The following is a 27,781-nucleotide window of genomic DNA, read 5'->3' on the forward strand; positions in this document are numbered from 1 at the left end:
TTGGAACGTGTTGCAGCCATAAAATTCTCAGTGAATGATTATTTGCTAAAAACAATAGTTTATCAGTTTGAACATTAAATATCTTGTCTTTGTATTGTAGTCAATTAAATATAGGTTGAACATGATTTGCAAATCATTGTAGTCTGTTTTTATTTATGTTTAACACAATGTCCCAACTTCATTGGAATTGAGGTTGTAAAATGAAGATGAATAATGATCGTAAACAAACCTCTACTATAATTTAATCCTAACCCAAACCCCTGATTGATTATTGGTAAAATAATTAAGGTATGTCACCAATATGACACATAGTGAGCCTACCTGTTAATGCTGGTAGGGGTTGTCCATCCCTGGCAAAATCCCTGGTCTGCTCCATTCGACCCCCCTTCTCTTTCTTCCCAAATAACCGGCCAATAGATGACTTGATACCTTTCTTCGGCTTGCTGCAATTAGCTCAAATTAGACATAATTCATGTCAGCTATGAGTCCTATCAGTCCTCTGATAATAGGAACTAAACAAATCCTGTCGGTTGCAAAGTATTGGCTAATTGTCATCACTTCCTGTCGTGCGATAGTGTTTTTACCCTCGTCCATCCTCCAGACTGCCTGTGAACTGAGTAAAATTGGTTTCCAGACGTAAACTGCGCGGCGAGGAAGGAGGCGACGTCTCACACTTGATCGTTGCCTTATCCACCTCCACTGGTGACTGAAAAAGTCACAAATCTCAGCAAGAGGAAGGCAGAAATGGAGGAATTGGAAGACCAAAGAGGAGATTTATGGATGTGGAAAGGTAAGACTTGCAGATAGCTAGGTTAGAGCAGAGGATGCAGAGGAGCGGAAAGGGAAGGAAGAAGAAGCAAGGAAGAAATGTACAAGTTCACTTTTGCACGTAGACTTACTGCAACTTTCCTCCGGTGTTTCCTCAAGTCACTTGGCTATCAGTAAATAAAACACCAGATTAAAAAAAAGTTTCATCTCTTATGAACCTTGTGTGGTCTGTGTCATTTTTACCAGAGTCATGATGCCAAGATGGTGGCTGGTGTTGCGTGCATGGTGTTTCGGCGTTGAGTGGCCGCTGGTGGGCGGCGACGAGGATGACGCCAAAGACTGGGCCGTGGCCGACGTGGGTAGTGCCCGTGGTCGAAGCGTCACATTGAGGCCATCCATGCTGCCGCTGTTCATACGGGACTCGATCTCGTCCGAGCGCAGGTCAGCTGACTCTCGCTCCACCTGGATCATCCTGTGCACACCACACACTAGGGGCTCTATTTTCCTGATAGGAGTAAATCCGGTATGATGTAAATCTGCGCGGATGGGGGTTAGACCGGGGTTTCATAATTTCACTGATGCTCGCAAACCAGGAAATTTAAAAAAGAGGCAGTCTGTGCCGTTCTGGGAGTGAACACAAGCGACTTCATTCACCACCAATCAAAGCGGCTCCTCTCATTCCCTTTAAATGTGGTGCAATGACAATCTCACATGGAGACATTTCTGTGCGGAAGAGGACGCAGCGATCCATGCGTGACTGGAGCATTGTCCCTGCTCTTGGCCGGTTTGGCAACAGACAACGTGAGCAGGTACCCTTATTAAATACAGTATGAGCTGGTGTTAACTGCTGGCGATTTAAATGTCCACAGACCTCATGTATCTATCCCCACCTCCGATCGTTCATGTGCCTTCCGCCAGAGGTGGGACCAACTCCTTGCTTTGGAAGTGACAAGTCTCAAGTCTTTGCCCACACGTCCTGAGTCAAGTCTCAAGTCGAGACAGACAAGTCCCGAGGCAAGTCCTACACCTTGAGTTTCGAGTCATTCAGGTCATTTTAACAGCAAAATAAAAATATATTTTAATATATAGAATAATATTTATATATTTAAATAATATGTATATATTATATATTATATTTTAAAATCCATATTTATTTAGCGAAGCAAATTTGATAAGAAAACGAGGGGACTGATCAAAATCTTCAAAGCCAAGTCAAGGGTGGGCTGATTTTATTGCCCCTTTAAAACTGATCGATAGTACGTTTTCGGTTTTTCTACTTGTATGAAGATGCTATGCTATGACTTAATTTTTCTCACTTTATTTCTGAAGTGTCCTGTATTTTTGTCACAAATAAGAATTTGCATCCAGTAGTGCTGCAATTAGTAATCGTTTGTCGATGTTTCAGTAAGTCATGTCATTAGTAATGTCTTGTTTCCTGTTTTGGGTTTACTCAAGTGTTTCTTTGTTACTTTGATTATTGATTTGAGTTATTTTGTTTAGTTAGATTTTTCCACGTGCCTTGGTTGCCTGTTTTTGTAAATAAATCATTTTTTTGTAATTCCTGTACTCCTGCCTGGCATCCCTGCTTCCCTGCACTTGGGTCCTCCACGTTTTGTCTTGCCTTCCAACACCACGAAAATCCGACCCTGACACAAGAGCAATTATGAATACACAAGAGAAAATTTGACATTTTATTTACTAATGAAAGACCAATTGGTTTCCTCTTTTAGATAATTAACAGTATTTTTCTTACATTCACATTGTGCATATAGCAGGAAACTGCATTTTCTTGAACAGGAAGCCCAGACAGCGCACGGCCGGTGCGCCGTGTAACTATTTGCGTGATTGTTCACAAAGCTAGTTGCTAATACTAACAAACGCAAGCATACGTGATGTCAAGCTGCGCGATTCCCACAGTGCAATGCAATGTGGATATTTTTTTTTTGGGGGGGGGCAATAATTAACGTCCTTATTGTTACGTTTATTGTCGTTGTCGTTTCTGTGAATGTTAACAGTGGTTCTTGGAATGTATAACTTAATTAACTGTCACATTTATTGCTGATTTGTGTTTTTTTTTCTTTTGTCAACATTGCACATGTAATGCTTTTTTTCTCTCCCTCTTTTTTATGAAACCAATACTTTAGGTAGTGTGTGAAAAATTGACCTCTTGGTCAATTCCTTTACAAGAGCATACCTATCATGGCATTGATCGTCTAAAGATAATAAGAATTAACTATAGCAGTAATAGCGTAGTACACTTTGACCTAATAAATAATCAGTAAGATCCGCAGCATTATGTTGTCACTTTTCATGTTGCCTTGTAGTATAACAATAAGTGACACATAAAGCCATGGAAAGAGCAGCTAAAAATGTTGGTTTCTCTTTTCAAGTCAATGGGTTCAAGTCTAAGTGAAGTCACGAGTCATTGCTGTTCAAGTCCAAGTCTTGTAACATATTGTCAAGTCAAATCTAAAATCATCAAATTCATGAATCGAGTCTGACTCGAGTCCAAGTCATGTCACTCGAGTCCACACCTCTGCCCCCAGCATAGCTGCGTGCCAGTTGAATGATTTAAAAAAATACAATAATAATATAAATAATAATGCTTTGATTTCTACAATGATTCAGAGGGTTTAATCCCTGCTTTTCATATATTTATGAATGGAATGCGTCTGACATCCACCACACATGTCGGCGGACCTCAGGATCTAGCTGTGTGTGCCCCGATCAAAATTGCAATAGACCAGTGGTCTATCGACTCCCCAGGACTTAGACGTGGTCTAAGCAGACGTAGGTTTAGACTGACTTTCAGCCATCAAATTCTCACTGCACATGTCAAAGAATAATGTGCCGGTACACCCAGCTTGATGTAGACCAGTCCGACAAATTGGCAAACACTCACAGCGAGCCTTGCGCATGCACGGAAATCAAAATACGCCAGCTATTGTGCTCCGCTGCAGATGTGCAGTCTACAAAAATAGAGCCCCTAGTGTTAGCTTAGGAGTGAGTGTATTACCCCTGCCAAGGAAATTGTGTCTTTATCAGTGTTTCTTTGTTAGCACTTAGCATCCTTACCCAAAATCAATCTACCAGAGTTGATTTCCATGAGCGTGGATGTAGGACTTGTACTTTTGTCGACATTGCGAGACTTACATTAATAATTTCAGTAAATAATGCATTAATACTAATTACAAAATCCAGGCACATGCACAAGGTGTGCATCTATCACGGTGTACACTCTGTCGCTTAAGGGTAGTTTGGCCTTGGCGTTACTGTTTCAGTTAATTATTAAATAACAGCACTCACACACCCTACATTATCTCTATCTGCACCTAACTTCACATTACGGACTTCATATGCATGTCATTCCCCCCCCCCCCCCCCCAAAAAAATGTATCTTTGGTTCTTTGCACTCTCTAAATTGAGCAGAATGTGAGTGTTTGTCTATATGTGCCCTATGATTCACTGGTGACCAGTCCAGGATGTGCCCTGCCTTTTACCCCAAAGCCAGCTGGGATAGGCTCCAGCTCTCCCGTGACCGTGGATAAGGGCTAGAAATGAATGAGTTAATATCACCTTATCTCTTCATTGATAGCGTCAAGCTGCTCCTGCAGCATCAGAGCGAGAGTCTGAGCGTCCGATTGTCCGCTTGGTGAGAGCATGGCCGAGCTAACGTCGTCATCCAGGTCGGACTCGGCCTCGATGTCGCTGCCGAGGAGGTGGCTGACGCTCCCTCGCAACGAAGGGTAGTCCTGTTCAAACACGCCGCAAACCTAGGTACAACAGACACGCAGATGAGCGGTAAACACAACAACATTGATGGATAATGATGTTAACAAAATTCATAAATTGGCATACTTGAGGGTAGTTATGAATGTGAATGAACAACAGACTTACATTAGAGAGCATGTCCATGTCAGCAGGAGAGAGACAGATAAAGAGAGGTTAGTAGAGAATGAAGTTAGGCATGAAGATCACTGCATGGAGCTTCTCATCTCATCTCACCAAGAGAGCAGAGAAACATATTAGCAAAGCAGAATATGGTAAAGTCCATTTTGGGCATTTGAAGTGTGGATCATGGTGGTTTGGCAAAATACAAAATGTTGTTTGGACCTTGTTGGGATCATCTCGTAGTGCTGAGAGTCTGCCCTTTTGTGCCCGCCTGATCACAGCTGTACTGTAGTGGCCATCTTGGCCCTCCACCACAGAGAAGCGAAGGTCGCTTGCACTGCCCAAATGAGACCTGACGTGACATAAAACAAAAACGCCCCATGTTGCTAAAAAGGGAACCAAAATAGTAGAAACACCTCTCAAAATGCAGCACAATTCTATGCAGAAATATAACAACCATAATAAACGTAAAATTTTAGATTCAGCTCTTGTATCTGTCAGTGTTTCCCAACTTTAATTGAGCCAAGGCACATATTTTAGAATAGAAAAATCTTAGGGCATACCAACAAGCCAAAAAAAAAAAAAAAGGGATATATAGGTTAATTATGTTCCTTCTGCCATTTAGGGTAAGATTATTAAATTGTTCTGCCTGTCACAATGCGTCAATGCATAGATAAAAGAGCAGATACATTTGTGGTAAACAAATTATTTTAATAAAGTGAAATTGGATAATTTCTCGTGGCAGACAAGATGATCTCTCGACACTATTGTTCCAAGGCACAGTGGTTGGGAATCACTACATTGTGCAGGTACTGTATGAACATTACAGTGGAACCTTGATTTAACGGAACTGGAAGCAACAGACTTCAGATTTAACGGATAGAATATCGTATCTGGTTAAACCTCAAAACATCCCTTCGTGAGTTCAAGAATCGGCTGCTGTTGTTTACTGGCAGAGTCACCAGACACAGACTGGTACCCGTGTGCGGCTGTTGTCACAGATATGAAGACAAGATCCAGCTAATCAATGTGCCTACGTGGCGGCCATGTTGGGATGGGCGACGTTGCTTTCAAAGGCAATGCATGGACATTAGCTTAGTGTCGCATGAAGCCCAAAAGGTGCACGTTGTATCTATCAATTCATATCTATGGCTGTTGTTTATTCGAGCGCTCGTCATGTCTCGTTTCTCAAACATTCTATACTGGTGTTGGTCCAGCATACAGTTGTCGTTTGTTTTTTTTTTTTTGTCAAGCCCTTCACTATGCCTGCCAGTCATTAATGGTGGTGGGAAAAGGAAGGGTGCGAACCTCGTGGCTCATGAAAGCGACGCCAACTCGCTACCATGGCACAACAACTTTCTTGGTAGGTAAGGTAAAAAGGCAAGTTTGGGTCAACTTCAAAGATTTTCATACTTGTATTTATTTATATTTTTTTACATTCATTTACAATAAATTTGTATTTTAGTGGGTGTATTTAGGCCACAAATTCCAATTTAAATTAACAGACAAATGTCTTTAACGGATGACCCCTCTCCCCTATTTAGTCCAGGTTCCACTGTACTACGGTATGTAAATGTGTGTGTACCGAGGGTGACTTGAACTTCCATCTCCAAATGCCCCACTGCGCCGTTTCAAATGGTCAATCTCGTTCCTCAGTTTCTCAATCTCGCCAATCAGACGTTCCTACATGAAAAGACATTTTTAACCTAAAGTAAAAGTTTTCAAATCCCACAACACAAAAAAAAAAATAAAGATAAAAAAAAAGAACTTAAAAATGAAGAGGTCCGTCGTCGAAGGTTTACTGGAGTTACAGTGTTTTATAATGGTTTTGGGGAAATACCTGTAGTCTATAGTCATTGTGAGTGTCAGAATGTAACAGCCTTTACCCAGTTAGTCGATTCAGTTAAAAAAAAGAAAAAAGAAAAATGAGGAAACAGCTACCTTTCGGTTTACTGGTAGAAATAATGCCTACAATAGATATGTTGGTTAATCTTCATATAGAACCACAACACCTGGTGTTCCGTAGTGGTATACGTAGCTCTACTGCTACCGCCTCAACAGACAACCAACCAAGCAATGAAAGTTACATTACTTGTAAATGTGTTTGTTATCATTATTATGTGACATCTCAGATAAATCAAAACATTAAAAATAAGTAATTATATGCAGTATTTAATTTCACCCTATGGCTAAATGACTCATTATTTGAATACATCAGTTTCAAATGTATTTCAAGTACACTGACCCGTGTGTGGTGGAATTCTTCCAGCTGTTTCTGACAGTTCTCAAGATCTTGGATAAGAGAGTTCTAGACACAAAGACAATAACGTTATGTCAAAACATTGATGAAATATGCAAATTGCTAATTAATTTGAAACTATAATGCAGTGTATAGGTCTCTCCTCGCCTTGTCCTCCAGTGCAGCCATGCGTTCTTTCAAATGGAGCTGCAGCCGTTCATTGGACTCTGTGAGGAGGCGGTCCACGGTGTCGGATAAACGCTTGTTGTGTTCTTCATTCATCTTCTCCCGCTGACGAGCCTGATGAACGCACACAAGGCGAGACCTAATTTTCTTTTAATTGTTTATGCTACTTAATCGAGACCTTTCTGCATGGATTAAAGCATGACGTGTGTGCTTAGTCAAAGAAGACTGTCTGCCAGATACTGTATGGTATAGGTCAGCTTGGTAAACAATGTATCTCGCTTAATTACGTGACAATGAAAAGAGATGCATATTCAAGTAAATCAATGGAGGCACACAAACACACATTCTCAGAAAGTGCCTTCAAATAAATATATACAGAATGGCAGTAAGAGGGGAAAATTAGCCTTGCGTGAATTATTCAGAATCTAAACATACTGTAGCAGCAAATCACTTATATTTGGGGGAAGGGAGGGTGGGTGCATGTGTCGCGAGGACGATATGTGGATTTGGTTCAAATTCATGCAACAATGAACCAGGAAAATGATGTGTATGTGTGAGTGTATGCATGAGGGAGCACAGAGGCGAGGCGTCCAACTAATGTGAAGCATCAGTCCACACGCACGCACACACACACACTGAGAGGTCAGAGAGACCCTGCAGGGCACACACACATACTTTTACACAAACACACATACAGACCCTTCCTAGTTCTTGGTTTTTCTCCTCCAGTTGTGACTCCAGCTGTCTGAGCCGCTCCTCCACGTTGCCATGCCGCTCCTCAGCCTGAAAGGGGAGACACTTACTAATGCATCTGAATGCAGGTAGCTCCTTCAAGTCCTTGTAAGCTGAAATCATAGATTTGTTTCTAAATACATTATACATGAGGGATGTAACATTATCTAAATCTCAGAGTTCGGTTTTATGATGGTATTAATCTCATGGTAGGATAATTATTGAGATATTGTGGGGAAGCGCACGGTATTGCATGAAGACTCACGGTACAGGTGGGGTAGATCGGGCGCACGCAGCGGAACCAAAAGACCTCTCTTTTTCTCACTGGCCGAATCCTTCTCGATAGGCTTTAGTAGTTTTTGTGCTTGTCGCCAGAGGTTTTTGTGAAGACATCTTCAAATCATACAGTAAATTACCGTGCACTTACTGTGTGTTTTGCATACATTACTTCCGCATTCAAACACAGCATTTTGGTTACGTGGGACAGTCAGCCATTCATCAGTGTATTTCTTGCGATGTGGTCACATGGTCACATGGGTTATGCGGCCAATTGGCTGCATATACAGTAGTGTAAACTGTAACAAAGAAGTGGAGTGAGCACTATAGCAGCCGGGCTATGAGACGTGCCTGCGTAGAGCTGCCCCAAAACTAAATTTTCAGCACAACGGCTCATTTTACACCGAGACAAAACCACGACGATCAGGGGTGTGCGCAGATAAACCCAAAGTGGTGCTCAAGCACCAGCTCTTTCGCCCTTTGCAAAAAAAGTGCCCTTCTTGGTCCAGCACCTGCCCTTTTGGCAAGGACAATTATTATTTATTATTATTATTATTTTTTTAAACTTCCGTCAGTACCCTCATGCTGACGATATCAAGGCACTTACTTATAACACCGTGATATCATGATATCGTGAATACCGTTACATCTCTATTATACATGTTTGAAGACAACGTGGGAATGCTGAGAACTGTGAATTTGAATTCAATTTTGAATTGAATCTGTTTATTTTGATGTGTCATTTTAAAAAAAGAAAAAAGGACAACAACAAACAAGAAAACATCATAATAGAAAAAGCAAATGAAAAACATAATTGCAACAAATGAAAAAAACAACAACCAAAAAATGTGTAAGTAACATAAAAATAAAAATGCACACAAAAGGAGTGAGAAGAAGAAAAACTGATGAGCTCTCACCCCTTATACATAAATTCCCAAATTACATCTGCTCACATCCCTAGCAAGGAACGCTTCCACTAAACAGATTTGTGACTATTAGTTATGGTGTTTTACACCACCTCACTATTACAGCACACGCACATAGACACACGCACACACACACACGTGTATATATATACTGCATATACAAACACAATGAACCTATATACAGTTACATACACACACGTATAAAAACAAATATCAATAACAATCCCTGAAAACATCATAGTCAAACCACAGCCTCAGCCTTGTATTGTGACATTATCATTTGTTTGAACCCTATTTTAAATTGATTAATATATAGACATTTTTTAAGCCCTATTCCCAAACCATTCCACAATTTATCCGCACATATAGATTTTCCTGGTTGTTCTTACTTCTTGGACTCCCCCTCAAGTTGTAGTCCCCCTCCCTCTCTGCAAATAGTTTTTGGATATTACCTGGTAATGTTTTTCTTGGCTTTATACAGTAATTGTGCAATATGAAAGTTTGCTAAATTAAAGTTTTAATATTCTTGACTGCAAAAATAATGTATTTGTATGATCAAACAATCCAACCTTCTATAAGGTTCTAACTGCATGTTTTTATAATTTAATGAGAGGTTGAAGAGAACTTTTGTAATTGTTACCCCACACTTCTATACAATAGGTCAAATATGGCAAGACCTGTGTACAATAAATTAGATATAGTGCATTGTAGTCCAAGACATGTTTTGCTTTGTTTATGTTGTTTTAGTTCGTATGTACCATATGTGTGGCTTCCAGCTTAGTTGACTATCAATAGTTATTCCTAAAAAATTGATTTCTAACACTCTTTCGATTACTACACCATCTATGTTTACTAATAGTTTTGATGTTCCTTTATATTTACCAAACATAATTGCCTTTTTTTTATTTAAATGTAACAATAATTTATTACTATCCATCCATGTTTTCACTTTAATTCATTATTTAGTGTGTTTATGCGTTCATTCTTACTTTTGCAATTTTAATTTTATCTGAAAACTGTGCAGTACTACAGTAAATTGTGGTGCTATACCATTTCTTTTATCGCATTTTTTTTTTGGGGTGCGGCTAAAATGTTGGCCAGGGACACACTTGGGCCTCCAGCATGAGATTCCGCTCCTCCACTATATAAGAATTTGAACTGCTCAGGGATGTAGTTGGGCGACTAGTTAGTATTCACATTATGTCTCCACCAATATGTGTAAGTTGGCTTGTGTGTCTATTTTATCATTATAGACCACAGCACCTATTCAGTTGTGAAGGTGAGCCTCCCAACATGACTATACATGGTGTAAGATACCATCGTTTTCACAGTGCATGTATACACTGCTATCTACAGTAGTGGTATTTGTTTGATATTTAACACTTGAGGAGGGTGTGGTTTCAGCGCATTCAGCGGCCACGCCCACAACATTTGTGAGTGGAGACAATGGCTTGATTTTTTTACATATTTTGAAGCCTCATTTTATATCCTTGGCAATTTTTATTTTTTTTATCCTTAGAATTTGCTCGGGTTGTTAACAACACTTTGCGGTGTTGTGTCAAATTTACAAGACATCCTTAACTCTTTATGTATGTTTATAACTTGCTGACTCTTCTAGTCCTTTACTTATCATGAGGTTTCAATGACCAGGCATTGATAATTTATATAAAGTGTGTGTTTGTGTGTGTGAGACCTTGGACAGTGCTGCCACTCGCTGTGCCAGCTCAGCCTCCACCTCTGGCAGTGTCTCAGCCTTCCTCATGGTTTGAGCCAACCTCTGCTCTGCCATCTCCAGCATCTCCTGTAGCTGGCGCACCTTCTCCTCACTCTGACTCACAAACACATAACACACACACACTGGAGCTAAGTGTGACAGCAGCATACAGGAGACAGCCGTGCAGCCGGTGAGGACACGCTCGTGGAGGATGTTGCTTGAATTCTCTATTGGCACCTGAAGTCAGATTCACCCTGCACTCCAGGCCTAAGTGTAACATGCCGTCGCCACTGGCGGATTCACCTATTTGTGGATTCGTTTGTCATTTTTTTTCCTTTTTCTTTTTGTTGTTTCTTTTTTGGGAGGGAACCAACCACCAAAACGCTTATTGGCTGATTAACTCTGCTTATTCAAGAAATATATTTATATAACTATATCTATCTATCTATCTATCTATCTATCTATCTATCTATCTATCTATCTATCTATCTATCTATCTATCTATCTATCTATCTATCTATCTATCTATCTATCTATCTATCTATCTATCTATCTATCTATCTATCTATCTATCTATCTATCTATCTATCTATTTCAATGCATCCATCCATCAATTTTTTGTACCCCTTATCCTCACTTGGGTTGTGTGCGTGCTGGAGCCTATCCCAGCTATCTTCGGGCGAGAGGCGGTGTACACCCTGAACTGGTCGCCAGCCAATCTCAGGGCACATAGAAAAAAACAACCATTTGCACTCACATTCACACCTAGGGGCAATTTAGAGTCTTCAATCAACCGAGCAAGCAACATTTTTGGGATGCGGGAGGAAACCGGAGTGCCCGGAGAAAACCCACCCAGGCACGGGGAGAACATGCAAACTCCATACAGGCGGGGCCTGAACCCCGGTCCTCAGAACTGTGAGGTAGATGTACTAAGCAGTCGGCCACCGTGCCGCCGACTTCAATGCAGTTATAAATAATTTTCTCAAAATTTCTGTTCTTCGTGGTCCAGCCTGGTCCCTATCAGTGGACCCCCGTGAACATTTTGCATGAAAAAGAAACACATCTACACCACAAATATGAAACAATCCAATAAAAAAAAAACAGTAAATCTGGCGGTAACTGAGCAAGCCTTCTTGTGCTCTGTAACAATCTATTCTTTGCAACTGCACAAACTAGTTAATGTCGCCCTGTTTGTAACCTCGAAACATTGTATGCTCGTACTATAAACTGAGGACCACCAGTAATTTTTTACTACCCTTCCGCAACGTACCCACAATGGGTCCACAACCCACTTTGGAGTCCCAACCCACCACTTGAGAAACACTGCATTGCATTATACAGTGGTATTTTGAGATATGAGTTTAATTCATTCCGTAACCATGCTTGCAAGTCAAAACACTTGTATCTCAAATCATCTTTCCACATTTAAATGAATTGAAATGCAATTAATCCGTTCCAACCCCCCCCCCCCCCCCCCCCCAGAAAAACCCACACCAAATTCATTTTTAAACATGTTTCTTAATGACAAAAAGTGCACTCAAGTCTTGTACTGTATAAAAACACAGTAATAACATTTTCTCTCAACATAACCTGCAAATACGGTAAATGTGAGCACAGAACACGACTGTACCTAATGTATTGGCTTTCACTGTTCGTCTTTGTTGGGGTATAACGGCAGTTGGCAAACCAGCTTAATGGTCCATCACTGCCACCAACTGATATTGTCCTTCAACTGCAATGAAACCAATGAGAACTGATGGTGGCCGCATGATTTGAAGTGTGCTGCCGCTCTCTAGAGGCAGGGGTCTGAAACTCACTTGTACCTCAAATTTTGCTCATATCCCAAGACAAAAAAATTGGACTCGCATCTCGAAAAACTTGTAAGTCGAGGTGCTAATATCTCAAGGCACCACTGTACATGATTATATATAGTCACCTGAACACTTCACCTGGCGGTGGCAGTATTGAGAGTACATCATATTGTAGACTTTAGCCTGTTAGCTTAGTATATTTTGAAAAAGGAAAATGGAGGAAACAGCCAACTTTGCTCATTGAGCTTAAAAATATGGAAATAAATCTTGAAAGTTATTAATAGAGAAAGATAACAGCAAGTGGTTTTACACTGGGGTGTAGTCATCCCCACTGGCTGGTTTGACATTGACAGCCATCCTTATTGGCTACATTTGAGTAAATTGTGTTAGCTCAAATAGTTCTTTACCTTTTGTAAAACTGGATGAAAGATGATGTGGTGGCATAATAATACTGCTGCAGCAGGGGGTAGAACAACAACCAAATTGTTCAAACCAAAAACTATCAATGCTACAGAAGTAAGCAACACTCTTGTTTTTCTTACAGTATGATTTATAACTTTGGTGATATAGTGCACCCTATTGACCTGAAGCGGTAAATATAAAGTGCAAGCACTCTCCCATCAGCTACAACTTTTATCTAACTGAGATTAACATTAAGGTAGCTATTTTTAAAATACTTTGCCAGTTGTAAAGTTCATTATTAAGCACTGCTTGGCCATTGGTGTGTTGCATGCTACCTGTCTGTGCAGTGAGTCCTTGGTGGCCAGTTCGTTCTCCAGCTTGTCATTGAGGTCGTGAATGTGTGTCGTTTCTCGCTGTGCAGCAAGGTAACGTTTTTCCAACGTTGTTATTCTTTCCTCCATGTCTTCTCTCTGCAAGCGCAGAGAAATAAACATATTCAACCATAAAACCAAAAGGGCTTTAACGGCAATAAGGAATTATTCTATTTTGGTTGAGAATATGATCGTTCAGATGTACAGTATTTCAAAAGTCCACATTTTGTGAATAAACAAATGGATTTGATCATTTAAATGCCTATTATTTTATACATATATGTACCAATTCATTTCAGTTGCTGACTGAGCAGTTAGGGTTTAAACTAAATATTGAATGTAATATCCAGTGCTCAAGATTAATGAGACCTTCAAGGTCAGAAAATCAAGGTTCAACACTCATTATTCATCACTTTAGTGAGATTGATTGCTATTAGCCTCCCGTGAATGATAATAAAAAATGTTTTATTAACCTTTTATCTTATTTTGCTTTACCTTCCACCTTACCTTGTTTCCACTACAAAAACATATACAGTAAATTTCATGTTCCCTCCTCTTACCTCTCTCTGCTCTCGGTGCTGTTTGATTGACAGCTCCTCGCTGCGACTCAGCTCTCGCCGTGCGCTGGCGAGCTCGGCCTCCAGCTCGGCCACACGACCATTAAGAGAGGCAGAGTGCTCGCGGGTTTGGGCCAGCTCTTTACTGGTCCTGTCCAGCAGCTCTTGAAGCTCAGACACACGGCTGCCATCATCATGAACGTCTATGGAGCCATTTGGTAGTCTCTGCAAGGTGGACGTACACAGTTAATGGACATGCGAGCACATTCGGGCACCAAAAATAGGCTTTCTCTGGTCTGAGTGGTGTAGATTTAAAAATGTAAATGTCAACAACAAAGCTGATAAACATGGGCGACCTAGATAACACTGTGGTGAGTTTATGCAAACACGGATATTTGCGGTTACGCTGCCATGTTTTTTGTTTTGATGTTTCTCCTCTCTTCACAGCTCAAAGTGAAGTGGATTAATTAAACAGACCTTAAGGGACACATACTCAGATTGGCAACCAGTGGGCAGCCCAACCTTTATTTGCACTCTGCTGCCTGATCATGAACACAGAAACAGACATGCAAAAAAAATAAAAACAAAGGTGTGCTACAAGCAAACTGTTTGAAGTGGTGCAGTTCAACCCATCAGGTGATTCTCTCACTAGTTTGGTTTTAGAGCATCAAACATTCCAAACTGACTGAAAATGCCCATAATCTTTTGCTCAGCTTGTTTTTTTTTTCTTTTTTAAAGCCAAAGGCACCAAAAAAATAGCCTGTTCGAATACAAACAGTTTATGGTGTTAAAAACAAGAAGGGTTGGCACTAATAGTGCATAATAAGTGATCATGTAAGGTCAACATGGCCAAACACCTTTTAACCACAATTAGAATATTAAACCAGGAATAATGTGGGAGTGATGTAGTGTGATAAGAAGTCAAACCAGTCGACAGGTTGTCATAAAATAAAGCACAGAGCAGAAAAACAATCACACAGTCAGGAAGACCTTCCATGGAGGTTTGGATCCATCTGTCCGATCTGCTGAGTCACCATCCTTCCTTTGTTTCACCATGCTCAGCTGTAATGTAGAATGAAATCAAATAAAAAAAAATCTCACAGAAGTCACATTTCATTCTTCTCTAAGTGAATAAACAAAACAAAAAACTCTCAAGAGCTGCAAGTCTTTATAACTTTAAACCTCCCTATAAAAGTCATATACTCTGCTTTGACTGAGCCTGTTATTAGTATTTTCAGAAAGGCCTCCTACAGAACATTCACAGTAGACCAACTTCAGCATCAGGAGCCAGAGGCCTTTCAATACCGACCCAGACCTATCATTAGATTATTTTCAAGACTAGCTTTGACAATGATATTTTGATATTAATTTAGTTTTGTGTGCATTTTAAGGCACTTTAAGAGGCACTATTGAAAAGCACTTTATCCAATGAACACAAACTTGAGAAAATTACGGACCTCATCGTTTACATTTTACGTTTTATTGAATCCTCCTGCCCCATACCAAAGATTCCACTCAGCATCAATGGTGACATCATGAGACACAGTTCCTGGCAACTACACAGTACCTCAACTAAGTGAAGCGTGCTTGCGATAAGAACTTGGAGGCTTCCATGGCAGACATATTTTAGTTCGCCTACTGTCACACATTCGATCAAACAGTCGCATTCACCTCACCTCTTGTGTGGTAGCTGATAACTGTCCCTCCAGTGTGGACACCCTCTCCAGAGCCACGCGAAGCCTCTCACGCACCTGACCAACACACGCACACACGCACAAACACACACACACACACACACACACATTGAATTTCTTATGTCATCCTCCGTGTACCATATACCGTAATTTGTGTTATGGGCTTAGGCTTGTTGTTTTACCTATGTTGTGTTTTAATGACAGGGTTTTATGTTAAACCCAGTCTTGTAATGTAGTGGAGTACAAATATTAATACAAATACTAATAGACGTGACACTTTGGGCACAGCGATGGCGTAGGTAAAAGCGCTATACAAGTGCAATCCTTTTATTGTACTTACGTAGACTTTTCACTGATCTGTACTTTAGTTATTTATTTATATTTGTGGAAAGTTTCACTTTTCCTCCACTACATTTCTTAAATAAAATACATACGCATTACTACGAAATAAAATCCAAAGAAATTGTTCGTTGGAATGCCTGAACTACAGAGGACAAAGCTGAAGAATAGTACTGCCTGTACTGATGTGGTAGATAAATTGAGGCAATGAAAATACAACGTAAGTAGTTTTTATTAACGTAATATAAACACAGTCTTAAACATTACACTAATGCAAGTCGATAGTGGTTTCCAAATACTGAGCCCACATTTGATGGTTATACTGTAAATGAATTACAAATGTTTCATTACATAGTTATTGAGCTTTTTATAGGACTTCACTATTATTTTGCTCTCTCCATGTGTTATCCATCTACAAATTCTTGTAGAAATTGATTAAAAGGGGGTCCCTGGTTTACGAAGGTCCCGACATGTTTTGAGATTATGAACGACATGCGGTATAAGAATGTTTCATCATCATGAGTCACGAAAAGGCAAGCTCAGTTACCGTACTTGCTTGTTTTTCTTTTATACAAATATTTACTGAAGTTATGAAATTTTGAGGTAATGAACAGTGCACAATGAACTAATTTAAATGTACTGTTACTATGACTTTACTACTATGTTAGCGTAGAGTAGTAGACTACGGTATGTTCCTCTGACATATGTAGAAATTTGTTACCACAATAGGTACTGTACTCCTTCGTAACCTGAGGACCCCCTTTAGGTAGTTTATAATTAACTGACTAGATTAGCACTTGTAGTGCGCAAACCTCTACAAAGAAAAAAAACAATTGCCTCCATATTTGTGCTAGCACGACCACATTGAGCTGTGAACAACAGTTTCTGTGCTTTGACAACAACAAGGCAGTTAGTTATTGGTGAGTCATACACGAATGCAAAATGCAAACTTAACAAGTGTAGAAAGTACCAGAAAGTAACACTTGAGTAAAAATACGAGTATCTTAACAGAAAATAGCTTTAGTAAATGTTAAAGTCACTTTGTAGAATATGACATGAGTAAAAGTCAAAGTATTTGACATTTGCTGTTGCGACTTAAGTATTAAAGGTATTTTTTTCTATATTAAATGTACTTAAGTATTCAAAGTAAAGTGGTTATTATTAAAGTTGTATTATGTGTGTTTTGTTTTAGATTAATTTTGTATTTATTTAATTTACTTCAGTGGTGTAGTTAAAGATCTGCATGTTGCCTAATGCATGAAGTGTAATGCATGCCTGGCCATCATGCGATGCTGGCGTCTGCTGGACTCAAGGCCGAAGAAGCAATGGAGAGAGAGAAACACACACACACTGCTGTTGTGCCCATATAAAGACTTCCTGATTATCTGTGTCTTACAAGTACATTCACAAAAATGACAGTAGCAAAACAATACCGTTAAATATGGGTTCAAGATTTGGAAAGCAGTAGGTTATATGCTTGCTGTTCTTATCAAAAACAGTATATCAGTTGATACTGTGCTTTTAAAAGTTAACAATTTAACAACTTAAGCACTTTTCATGGGGGTATCCTTATTGTGAAGTGGTAACTGTGTTGGTTTCCACAAAGGTCTAAGGGTCTCTGTTTATCTATGCTATGGTGTCCTAGCCCACCATAATGTTGGAAGATGTTCACCTTTTCATCCAGAGCCTTGTGATGTTCAAACAACGACTTGAGGGCTTTGAGGACCTCAACCTCACTGGAGACTCCAGATGGTGGGGGGGCTTGCCTCTTCACAACTGTCATCCTGAGACTGCGTTCGTGACGAGCCACCAAACACTCCAGGTGCTCCAAAAGCAACTAAATACACACACACACACGCACGCACATGTGCACAGTAAATTCACATTAAACCATTTTTATCAATGGGATGTACAGAGGCACAAACATTATAACATACAGTGTATCATACATTAAAATCCAAGAGAATATATCTGTTCAATCTGACATGCACTGACACAAGCACACAGACACAAACATACAAACCACACGTGCACACGTACCCTGGTGTTGTTCCTTTCAGCTTTCAGCTCTGATATTTCCTCCTCTTTCTCCAGCAGCTGCTCTCGGCATATGTTCAGCTCCTTGGTAAGGGTGGCAAACTCCTATATAGCACACACACACACATGCATCTGAGGTTAATATTGTATCACCTGTCAACATGGTAGGCTTTCATCTTGTGAAGCTGAGCGCATGTAAGTACACACATGTGAGACGTCAACTTTAATAGTTTGGCTGCGGAGTTTAATAGGATTGCAATGTTTACCTGTAGGGATTTTGCTTTTATCAACTGCAACCAGTCAGTAGCTGTGACAAAATCCTTCGTGCTATGATGATTACTTTTTCCCTCTCTCTCTGCCATTTACTACATTTGCAGAAGTAGTAAGTACAACAAAATGGTGACGTTTGAATCATTTCTGTAGTTTGATCCCAGTCATAGAGATTGGGCCTCTCATCGCATACTTATGAAAAAACTTTGTTGTTACCATGTGGTTCTATTTGTTTGAGAGTGTTGTTTTTTCTCACTGTGCATTTGTGTACTTTGTTGTTACCATGTGGTTCTATTTGTTTGAGAGTGTTGTTTTTTCTCACTGTGCATTTGTGGCTTAAGTCCAATGAAATACGCTAGTCCCTCCTTATCTCAGGACACACACAAACACACGCACGTGCATGCACACACATTTACTGTGTGCATATACAGTACACAATCAATTGCCGGAATTTACCCAGCCCTTAAATTAACTCTAACCTTCCTTTAACCTTTCATATAGCTTCACCCTACATTGTAATGATTTATTTCAATGTGACCTGCCTTCCTGCTCAGGTTATTAAGTCATTCGGTCTAATGTATCAACTGTAAATATAGATTAAAGGCTCCCATTTCAACAGTCGCAAAGCATGCGCTATGAAGCTCCGCTATTTCCTCCACTACTAGCTGGAGCGTTTATGTACTCATCTGCAGAGAGTACCAGATGTTTAGTTTAGAGGACGTCGTTATTTGTACAAATGATATTATATTGGTAGTGCTTAAGAGTCTGTTGTCTGTTAACTAGTTGATAGAGAATTGTTACTTACTGTTACAATGGCATGTGTAACTGCCTCACATTAGCTGTTTCTTTTTGTGTGTTCTATTATTCTTAGATCTTATCAATAATGCAGTTCAGTTTTCAGAAGAACTGAATGTTCCCTCTTAAAGTTTCTGCACTTTCACATTTTGTGGCTGTGTCGCATTTTTTCTCACTTTCTTTCTTTGTTCACTGGGGAGTTACACGATGCCCTGCTGCTATGATGTCACACTATTTATGTAGCTCATAAAGGTGGAAAATAAGCGTGTGATGCACTGAACCGAACAGTACCACTGGGTGGAAACTTGGCTATGGTAACGGAAATTACAGCTACCTAGTGGGATCACCTGTTCTTTTTTTCCCCCAATGGGAAAAAAGGAAGCTTCCATGAAAGGAGGAATTTGTTTGAGTGAACAGTGCAACTGGTGATTAAATGAGGTAAACTATGGGGAGTGATATGTGTCAAAATTATTTGCGCGTGTTTTTCAAATCCACTAATTATTTGCACGGTTTTAAAATCCACAAATATATCCGTGATTCAGATGTGTATTTTTCAAATCCACAAATATATCTGCGATTTACATGTATTTTTCAAATCCACAAATTATTAGCACGTTTTTAAATTCCATAAATATATCCGTGATTCACCCATGTATTTTTCAAATCCACAAATATATCAGTGATTTACACGTATTTTTTAATGTTGTGTGTGCATTTATCATTTGTAAATATTCAATTTTACTTGTGAATTATTGAAAGTGCATTCGTAGCTCACCGGGCACGAGCATTTATTTTTTAGACAAACATAATGCAATTTTAAGAATCACACATGTAGGAAGGCCCTCCCTCCATCCGCTAGGCGGCAGTACGTTGCTGTCTCCGTCGATGACTTGACTGCAAATAATGTAAATCGGGGATATATTTGTGGATTTGAAAAATAATTTAAAAAAGAATTTTGAGACAGCTCTCACTATAATAAACTGTCTATTAGAGCAGAAGCGCACAATAGATTAGGAAGATTGCAAGATGTAACAATTAGACATTTAGTATAGGTTAAATAATTTAAAAAAAGGCTCTGTTCCAACTTGTCAGGTGGGGGTTTCTTAAAATAAACTTCGCCATCGTCCAAACCTCTGATGCGCACCAAATAAGCAGATGGAGACAACCTGAAGGCGGGTCTCGATCTGTGAGTTATAGCTTGGAGGTCAGCAAAATAATTGGCAACAAATTATTAGTATTTTTTTAATATTACAGGAATGAAGTCATATTTATTTAGAGGCATATTTTTTCGGGAGAATACAGTCCTTTTTTTGAAGAAGAAGAATTAAGGTGTCTTTTCAAGAATAAAAGGTGTAATATTATCAGAATATAGATGTATTTTTTAAATTCACTTGTTCAAATACGACTTTAGTATCATATTACAACTTTATCTTGGAAAAATATACAGTCACAACTTTCTTTCTCTGAAAAATAGGATTTTGTTATTGTAACATTACAAGTTTCTCAAAAAAAGGCACATTTTTAAGTGGTATTTAGGGGTAGACATGGTAGTTAAACATGTTTAGGATTATGAGAGGGTCTCAGCAGTCAGGGGTCCCTGGACCCAAAGAATTTGACATTTTCTGGCATATGGAAATCCCAAATACAGGGTGTCCCAAAAGTAACCAGTACATAGTGACTTATATCCTTTAAATATATTTCATATTTCAGGTATTATTCAGACAAATGTTAGGGTATCAGCAATTGACAGCTTAGGCTTTGCAGGCTAATAGGCTAACCCTTGTTGTAAGCGTGTGTCATTCCCTTGCCCTTGGCTCACCAATTGACATTGGAACAGCGTTGCAAATAGATAAACTTTCACTGGCTTTGCATAAACGCCTTCAGTGTTTTCATCAGTGGTGGTAGTAGCGGGCCTTCCGCTGTGTGGTTTGTCAAAAACAGGTCCTGTTTAAGAAACTTGCCATGGATAGCGTAACTTGTACTACGCGTTGGAGTAGTGTGACTTCGATCAAGCTCCTCCTACTTGGGTTGCTCTGCATTGGGGGCCACGAAAACGTCTTGCCAGGCAGCACTTTTGCAACTGTTCCAATGTTAAGCAACGGTTTCACTAGGAAACGTCACCTGGATAATAGCATACTGTATGGGCCATTAAATGTGTGCGTGATTGTAATGCTAATGTAATAAATTGGCAGGAGGATGTATCCGGCACTCTCAATATGGTTAATTTATGATAATCAATCCGTCAAAAGCCTATTTGACATTTATACTCCCATCTAATCCATTCATCTTTCTCTATAAACGTCACACTTAACACTTAGATTTCTAAAACGACACATCATAATTTCGTCCAAAAACAGACAGATGAATGGGGTGACTGAGGGGATGCAAGGTGGGAAGAGAAAACAGGTCAGCTTGTTTGATTGACTTTGCCTTATTCCACAGAGGTGCACCAATAGACAGCAGCTCAAGCCAAATCCACCAACAGATGTTGGCGCTCACCGTCTCTTTCAATCACTGCAAAAAGGTTCAACGGGCTACTGACTCGCCAGTTCAACCTCTCATCTTGCTGCCTTTTGGGAGTGCTCCACTTCTCCACATGAACTCTCCCAAAACACAAATAAGCACAGAAAGGTATGAACAATTCATTTTGTTGGGAGTCTCACATAATTGAATATGAGGCGTATACCCAATATAACACAACATGATGCATTACTGTCTAGACGAATAGAAATCTCCATTTAATTTCTCAGGAGGGGTTTCCCTCTGGCACAAAGACGTAAACATGCATCATTGTGTGCACTATGCAATCCTAACCCCTCCAAACCACGTGAGCTTGGAAGAATTCAAGGGTATTTCTTCTACTTCAAAACATCCGTAGCTGGCTGACAAGGCGATGTCGACATCTGTCAGAGGGTATATCACACAGAGCAGAGAGAAGGTTCTGGGCCTCTGCCTCCAACCACATTGTGAGATAGCAAGCAGGGAGCGAACACTGCTGAGCCTAGACATTGTAAAGGGATTGCTCCCTTTCGCTTCCTTAAGCAGTTTGGGATTAAAGGATGAAAAAAATGTGTGTGTCAGTATGTGTGTGCAAAGAGAGGGTGAGAGATTGGAGTGCAGTTGGATAAAATATATATTTTTAAAAACAACACTTTAATCAGGCACATGCAATCCAAAATATATTTTTTTTTCACGAGTGTGACTTCATCCTTTTGTGTCTATGTATTTACTGTATGTGTGTGTGTGTGTGTGTGTGGTAAGAAGTGCATTTGTGGGTTTCTCATTTGCTGAGAGGCTGCCAATGTGGGGAGTTCAACTCACCTCATCCGTCTACTCAGTATTTCCTGAAAAGTCCAAGTTGTATTTGGTATTAAATTGACCTTCATTCTGCGCAGTTCAATTAAAATGACAGAACTTTTATGCATTTATGTGCTTATGTAAACTTAAGGGGGAAGTTTGACATTTTCAAAAAAACAAAACAAAAAAAACTTTTTGTCATTATGACCTGACAGTACTACATGATGAATATGTCAGCTGTCTCTGGCCCCATCTTGTGCCTCTAATTTGGGTTGCAAGAAACCGCCGCATCTGAAGAAAAACAACCAATCAAAGAGAGAAGATGTAACTTATGAGATGACAATCATTCATTGTGCACTCGCGGGCACACTCATAGCGGGCACCCTCCCCCGGGGCCAAACAAAAAATAAAACTGATAACACATTTAGGGCTCTATTTTCGTGACTGTCGTAAATCCAGTATTGCGCGTGGCGCAACTTTGCGAGGGGGTGGGCTAGACCTGGTGGTGGTCATTTCGTGGACCGACGTACATCAGCGCATTAAAAGTGGGAAGCCTGCGCTGGTTGGCGTGTTCACAGCCAACTTCAATCATCATCCAGTTGAAGCATCTCCTCTCCTTCCCTATAAATACGGCGCAACGTCTCGCATAGAGATGTCTCTTAATGCGGAAGAGGATGCAGCAATCTGTGCGTGACTAGAGCAGTGAACGTTAGTGGGTACCCTTATTAAACCCAAAATGAGCTGGTGAAAACTGCTGGCGAGGAAATATGTCTGTGGACCTCACTATCTATAACCTTTATATCCCCTCCAAATATCATTTGTGTGCTCCCCCAGATTATATTTACCATGTACTGTCAGGTAATAAATAAATTTTTAACAAATATGAGAACAAATATATATTTTTTAGAAAATTGGAAACTTCCACTTATTCGGGCGGTGTCAACATTTCATTTTACCTACTTCCTCTTTTTTTAAATACATTTTTTTTTTTTTTGCACTTTAGGTTCTTCCTGATTTGTGTTTATATTTAAGTATCACTCAGCAGAAATCCATGTTTTGTTTCTAAATACATTAAATATGTTTGAAGTGCTGATATTATGTCACCAACGAGGGTATGTTGACTTGTGTGCTTAATTTTATGATTATAGTCCACAATCACCACAATAACCGCCTAATGTGATTTAACATCGTGTAAGCTATCACTCCCTCAGTATGTTTGATTCCTTTTGATGCATCCATTTGACACACCCACAGCGTCTGAGAGCTGAGAGGTGGCCCTTATTATTCAAGTTTTGAAGCCTGCTTTTATATACTTAGTGATTTTTTTTATTCATTTAAATTTGGGGCCGGCACAGTGACTGACTGGTTAGCACATCTGCCTCACAGTTCTGGGGAGCGGGGTTCAAATCCCGGCCCCGCCTGTGTGGAGTTTGCATGTTATCCCCCGTGCCTGGGTGGATTTTCTCTGGGTTCTCCGGTTTCCTCCCACATCCCAAACACATGCGTGGTAGGTTGATTTGAAGACTCTAAATTGCCCGTAGGTGTGAATGTGAGTGGGAATGGTTGTTTGTTTCTATGTGCCCTGCGATTGGCTGGCGACCGGTTCAGGGTGTACCCCGCCTCCCGCCCGAAGATAGCTGGGATAGGCTCCAGCAGCCCGCGACCCGAGTGAGGATAAGCGGTAAAGAAAATGGATGGATCGATTTAAATTTGGCACGCTTGTTAAGATTACTCGTCTTTGTGGTGTGTCGAATTTACATGACATTTTTTGGACCTGTTTAGTTCCACTTTAAAGAAAATGACAACAATGAAAACTGAAGTCTAGAGCCCTTGCAAAATTTTAACTTCCATGATGGGTCACATCATGCAAGATATCAGCAAATATCACAAGACCTCGGCCAGCAATCATCAAAAGATTAAATCTGGGTGTGCGTTTTTATTTAATTTTTATTTTTGCAACACTGATGACATTACACTATTCACTACATTGTGCGAGATCTCAGCGTACCTTACATAAAAATATATATATATAAAATGAAAAAAAATCTGCACGTTTTTTTCTTTGACATTATGGAGTTCCCTTTTACACAGGCCCCACTGCACGACATTTAGGCCTGTAATATTACATCAGAAGGTGGAATATTGCCGGTCTGACTACATTCCATCATTGCGTGTCAGTGGCTTTCACACAGAACAGCACCCCCCACCAAAAAAAAATTAAAACTGGAAAAACAAACTATTTTACAGGCAGTATGAAATGGGATAAGAATTGCCCCACTAAACTTGAATGTAGGATGAGAAAAATAAAGCCCAAATGATGATTCACACATCGCACATGATCCATAAGAAGAATAAGTTACAATTTTCTCTCTCGCAGCATTTCCAAAACAGCGAGCAAATTGCCACCCTAACACTTTTCCCGGGTGTGAGTAGGTAGTGAGTTATTTGCTGCTATGATGCCACCCTGCACACTTCCATTGCTATGGCAACAGGGCATCGGGAAAGTGTTTGAGCAGGATGCCAACAGCAAGTTTTATCAAACGACTGCAGATGTTCACACATGCAAACTAGACTTTACACGATCAGGATTTTTGGGGCCGATCACCGATTTAAAAAAGAAAGAGAACCGACCACCGATACGATCACATTATGGAGCAATGTGTCTATTTAAATGACTTGTTCATTTACTGTATATACTTGTGTACAGTATACTGAGTTTCTACAAAAATATCTTGTCAGGCCATGTATTCTAATCTGTCAGGTCAAACCAACATTACGAAATGACAGAAATAATAGGTGCTAACTTACTGTAATTAAATTACTTCACACACACCGAAACTTTACAGCATGATTCGATAGAATGCCGGTACAACCGTTAGTACGATCACTAGCTTGCTAGGCTACATTACGATTTGTTGCCTGCTTGCAAGCCGTATCGTATTAAAAGTATGGGAACATATCTCAAGCAAGCCTTGAATTAAAGTCCTCTCTCGAGCACTGGTGACCACCAGCACACGTTTTTCCCCATTTTGTTCTTATAATAAACACGACGCGATCGATTGTTGTTGTCGTGGCCGTGGTAACGCGTGTATTCGGTCGCGTTTGAGTTGACAAGATAAAGCCCAGTGATCGTAAAAGACGGGATGCAGTGGTATTTTATTTATTATTTAAGATTTTATTGCAGTAGTCTGACTGATCGTGAAAGACCAAATTTGTCTTGTCGTCTGATCCGGGCATTACATGTTGTCTGTCCCACACCGCCGACATGTTTTTTTTTTTTTTTTATAACTTTATTGGCTGTCAGATATTTACAGTACTAAGTCAAAAGACGCGCGACAAGGCTAAAAATAAACTAGCTTCTGAATTCAAATAAACTGTACACGATGGCGACGTGGAGTAAATGTCTTTTGCAGAGCCGATCAATGATATCATTGATCAGATCGGCGAATTATTAAAAACTCCACTGTGACACAGTAAAACTGTTACGGCATAAAAGGGATGCAGATCTTCCATTCTGCTTGACTTAACAGCCGAACAGGCCAAAAAAAAAGATCGGTGAATTATGACATTAAAGCCGATCAGCCGATGAGGATAAAATTCTAATTATCGGTCGATATCGATCAGGCCGATCAGATCGGTGTAAAGTCTTATGCAAACATGCAAAAGGCCACTGAGTCACATTCTGTGGAGGAGCAACTGGATGCAGCGTTTCAATTTGTACACATATAAACATTTTTACTTCAAAACATTATATCCTAGTACTCCAGCTTCCTCCAACAGTATGTTAGATGAATTGGAGACTTTATTGCCCGGAGGTATGAATGTAACTATGAATGATTGTCAGTCTGAATCAAGAAATATTTTGCTTGACAATGTTAACTCTTTGAATTGCGTAAACAAGCTGTTGAGTGTTCCCAGGTAAGAAAACATTAATGAATTGTGAAGATTGATGAATGAGGACTTGTAAGTGGAGTTCTACAGGGGTCACATCTCAGGCCTTCGTACTTTAAACTTGAAATGTTTTGTCAGCTCATTGCAGTCAGATGACAACCTTGTAAATCAACCTTATTACGATTTTAATCTTTTTACATGAGATTCTCTGTCATTTCATGCATGTATTGATATAAAAAAAATTATAAACAAAGAGATTTTGTAATGTCATGTTTCTGACAAGTATCAGCATTAGGTGCCAGATCTGTCATTCAAAACACAAACTTTCACTCATGACCGCACCTCACGTTAATTTTGTTTTAAAAACAAAGAAATAATCAATAACCGCTGAAGACATCAAATTACTGACTTTTTTTTGAATAAACCAACAAATTGTTTTAATATGTAACCTGTTGAACAGATGAGTGACAATTTCAAAATCAGGTGGCTAAATTACTCAAAACTATGTATTATGTTGATCAAAGTAAATCAATGTAATGCATTTATGCCCTTTTACTTTGTTACCCATCCTTAAAAGCCTAGAGGCCACTCTGGGAAGTATCTGTGTGTTCTAAGCCAACATTACATTGACACATATGTCCTCGTCTGGACATGGACTTTCTGAAAAAAGCCGCTTAAACATTCAAAAAAAAAAAAAAAAAAAGAAAAAAGCACAACATACAGTGGTGACTGAAAAGGTGGATTTACGTTATTTAGAGTCAATTGACATTATTTAATGACCTCTGACAGTATATGAAACAAATTGTGTTAAAAGATAATTAAATTGAATTAATATAATTTAGGCGGCACGGTGGCCGACTGGTTAGAGCGTCAGCCTCACAGTTCTGAGGTGCGGGGTTCAATCCCCGTCCCCGCCTGTGTGGAGTTTGCATGTTCTCCCCGTGCCTGCGTGGGTTTTCTCCGGGCACTCCGGTTTCCTCCCACATCCCAAAAACATGCATTAATTGGAGACTCTAAATTGCCCGTAGGCATGACTGTGAGTGCGGATGGTTGTTTGCTTGTATGTGCCCTGCGATTGGCTGGCAACCAGTTCAGGGTGTACCCCGCCTCCTGCCCGATGACAGCTGGGATAGGCTCCAGCACGCCCGCGACCCTAGTGAGGAGAAGCGGCTCAGAAAATGGATGGATGGATAATATAATTTAATTAAAAAGTAAAAAAAATATATCTTGAAAGCTTTCTTACAGCAATGCTTTTCCTAAAGCACAGCACGCACCAAAGTTTTTTAGTTGTCCAAGTCTCTCCTCTGCGGCCATTGAAGGCCTGAGACCAGAATAGTATCCTTTCATGTGTCCCAGTGTTCCTTCATTAAACAAAACCTGCAGCGTAAAAAAGTACAGAAAAAGAGAGAGGAAGTCTTTCTCCTCTCGGGCGAGTGGAGAAACACAAAGACTTTTGTTGTACATCAGTTTGTGTGCAGCAAACACACAGCCAGCCGAGCACATGCCACAGCCGAGGAGAGAATCCCAGTCACTGCACGACATATTGGGTTTGTCGTTTTGTCGAAGTGGAATACGACAAGATTCA

At 39.9% G+C, this 27,781-nt stretch overlaps 1 protein-coding gene across 11 annotated transcripts in view; it reads right to left on the reverse strand.

Moving 5' to 3' along the window:
• ppfia4 (PTPRF interacting protein alpha 4) overlaps window positions 1-27,781 on the reverse strand; it is an 80,685-nt gene that overhangs the window by 12,599 nt on the left and 40,305 nt on the right. For 5 of the 11 annotated variants that reach the window (XM_061785341.1, XM_061785342.1, XM_061785338.1 and 2 more), the window contains 18 exons: window positions 17,947-18,048; window positions 17,579-17,743; window positions 17,182-17,208; window positions 15,550-15,624; window positions 14,864-14,935; window positions 13,877-14,098; window positions 13,281-13,415; window positions 10,712-10,846; window positions 7,784-7,867; window positions 7,067-7,198; window positions 6,905-6,967; window positions 6,245-6,342; window positions 4,882-5,011; window positions 4,345-4,541; window positions 1,012-1,240; window positions 900-935; window positions 585-706; window positions 322-443 (listed from right to left, as the gene is read on the reverse strand). In XM_061785341.1, the coding sequence (XP_061641325.1) occupies window positions 322-443; window positions 585-706; window positions 900-935; window positions 1,012-1,240; window positions 4,345-4,541; window positions 4,882-5,011; window positions 6,245-6,342; window positions 6,905-6,967; window positions 7,067-7,198; window positions 7,784-7,867; window positions 10,712-10,846; window positions 13,281-13,415; window positions 13,877-14,098; window positions 14,864-14,935; window positions 15,550-15,624; window positions 17,182-17,208; window positions 17,579-17,743; window positions 17,947-18,048 (2,146 nt within the window). Of the gene's footprint in view, window positions 1-321; window positions 444-584; window positions 707-899; window positions 936-1,011; window positions 1,241-4,344; window positions 4,542-4,881; window positions 5,012-6,244; window positions 6,343-6,904; window positions 6,968-7,066; window positions 7,199-7,783; window positions 7,868-10,711; window positions 10,847-13,280; window positions 13,416-13,876; window positions 14,099-14,849; window positions 14,936-15,549; window positions 15,625-17,181; window positions 17,209-17,578; window positions 17,744-17,946; window positions 18,049-27,781 lie in introns of those variants that run through there. The other 6 variants (XM_061785349.1, XM_061785340.1, XM_061785348.1 and 3 more) reach the window with 4 other exon arrangements.

The sequence above is a fragment of the Phyllopteryx taeniolatus genome, chromosome 9 (genome assembly GCF_024500385.1).
Source record: "Phyllopteryx taeniolatus isolate TA_2022b chromosome 9, UOR_Ptae_1.2, whole genome shotgun sequence".
NCBI classification, from domain to species: domain Eukaryota; kingdom Metazoa; phylum Chordata; class Actinopteri; order Syngnathiformes; family Syngnathidae; genus Phyllopteryx; species Phyllopteryx taeniolatus.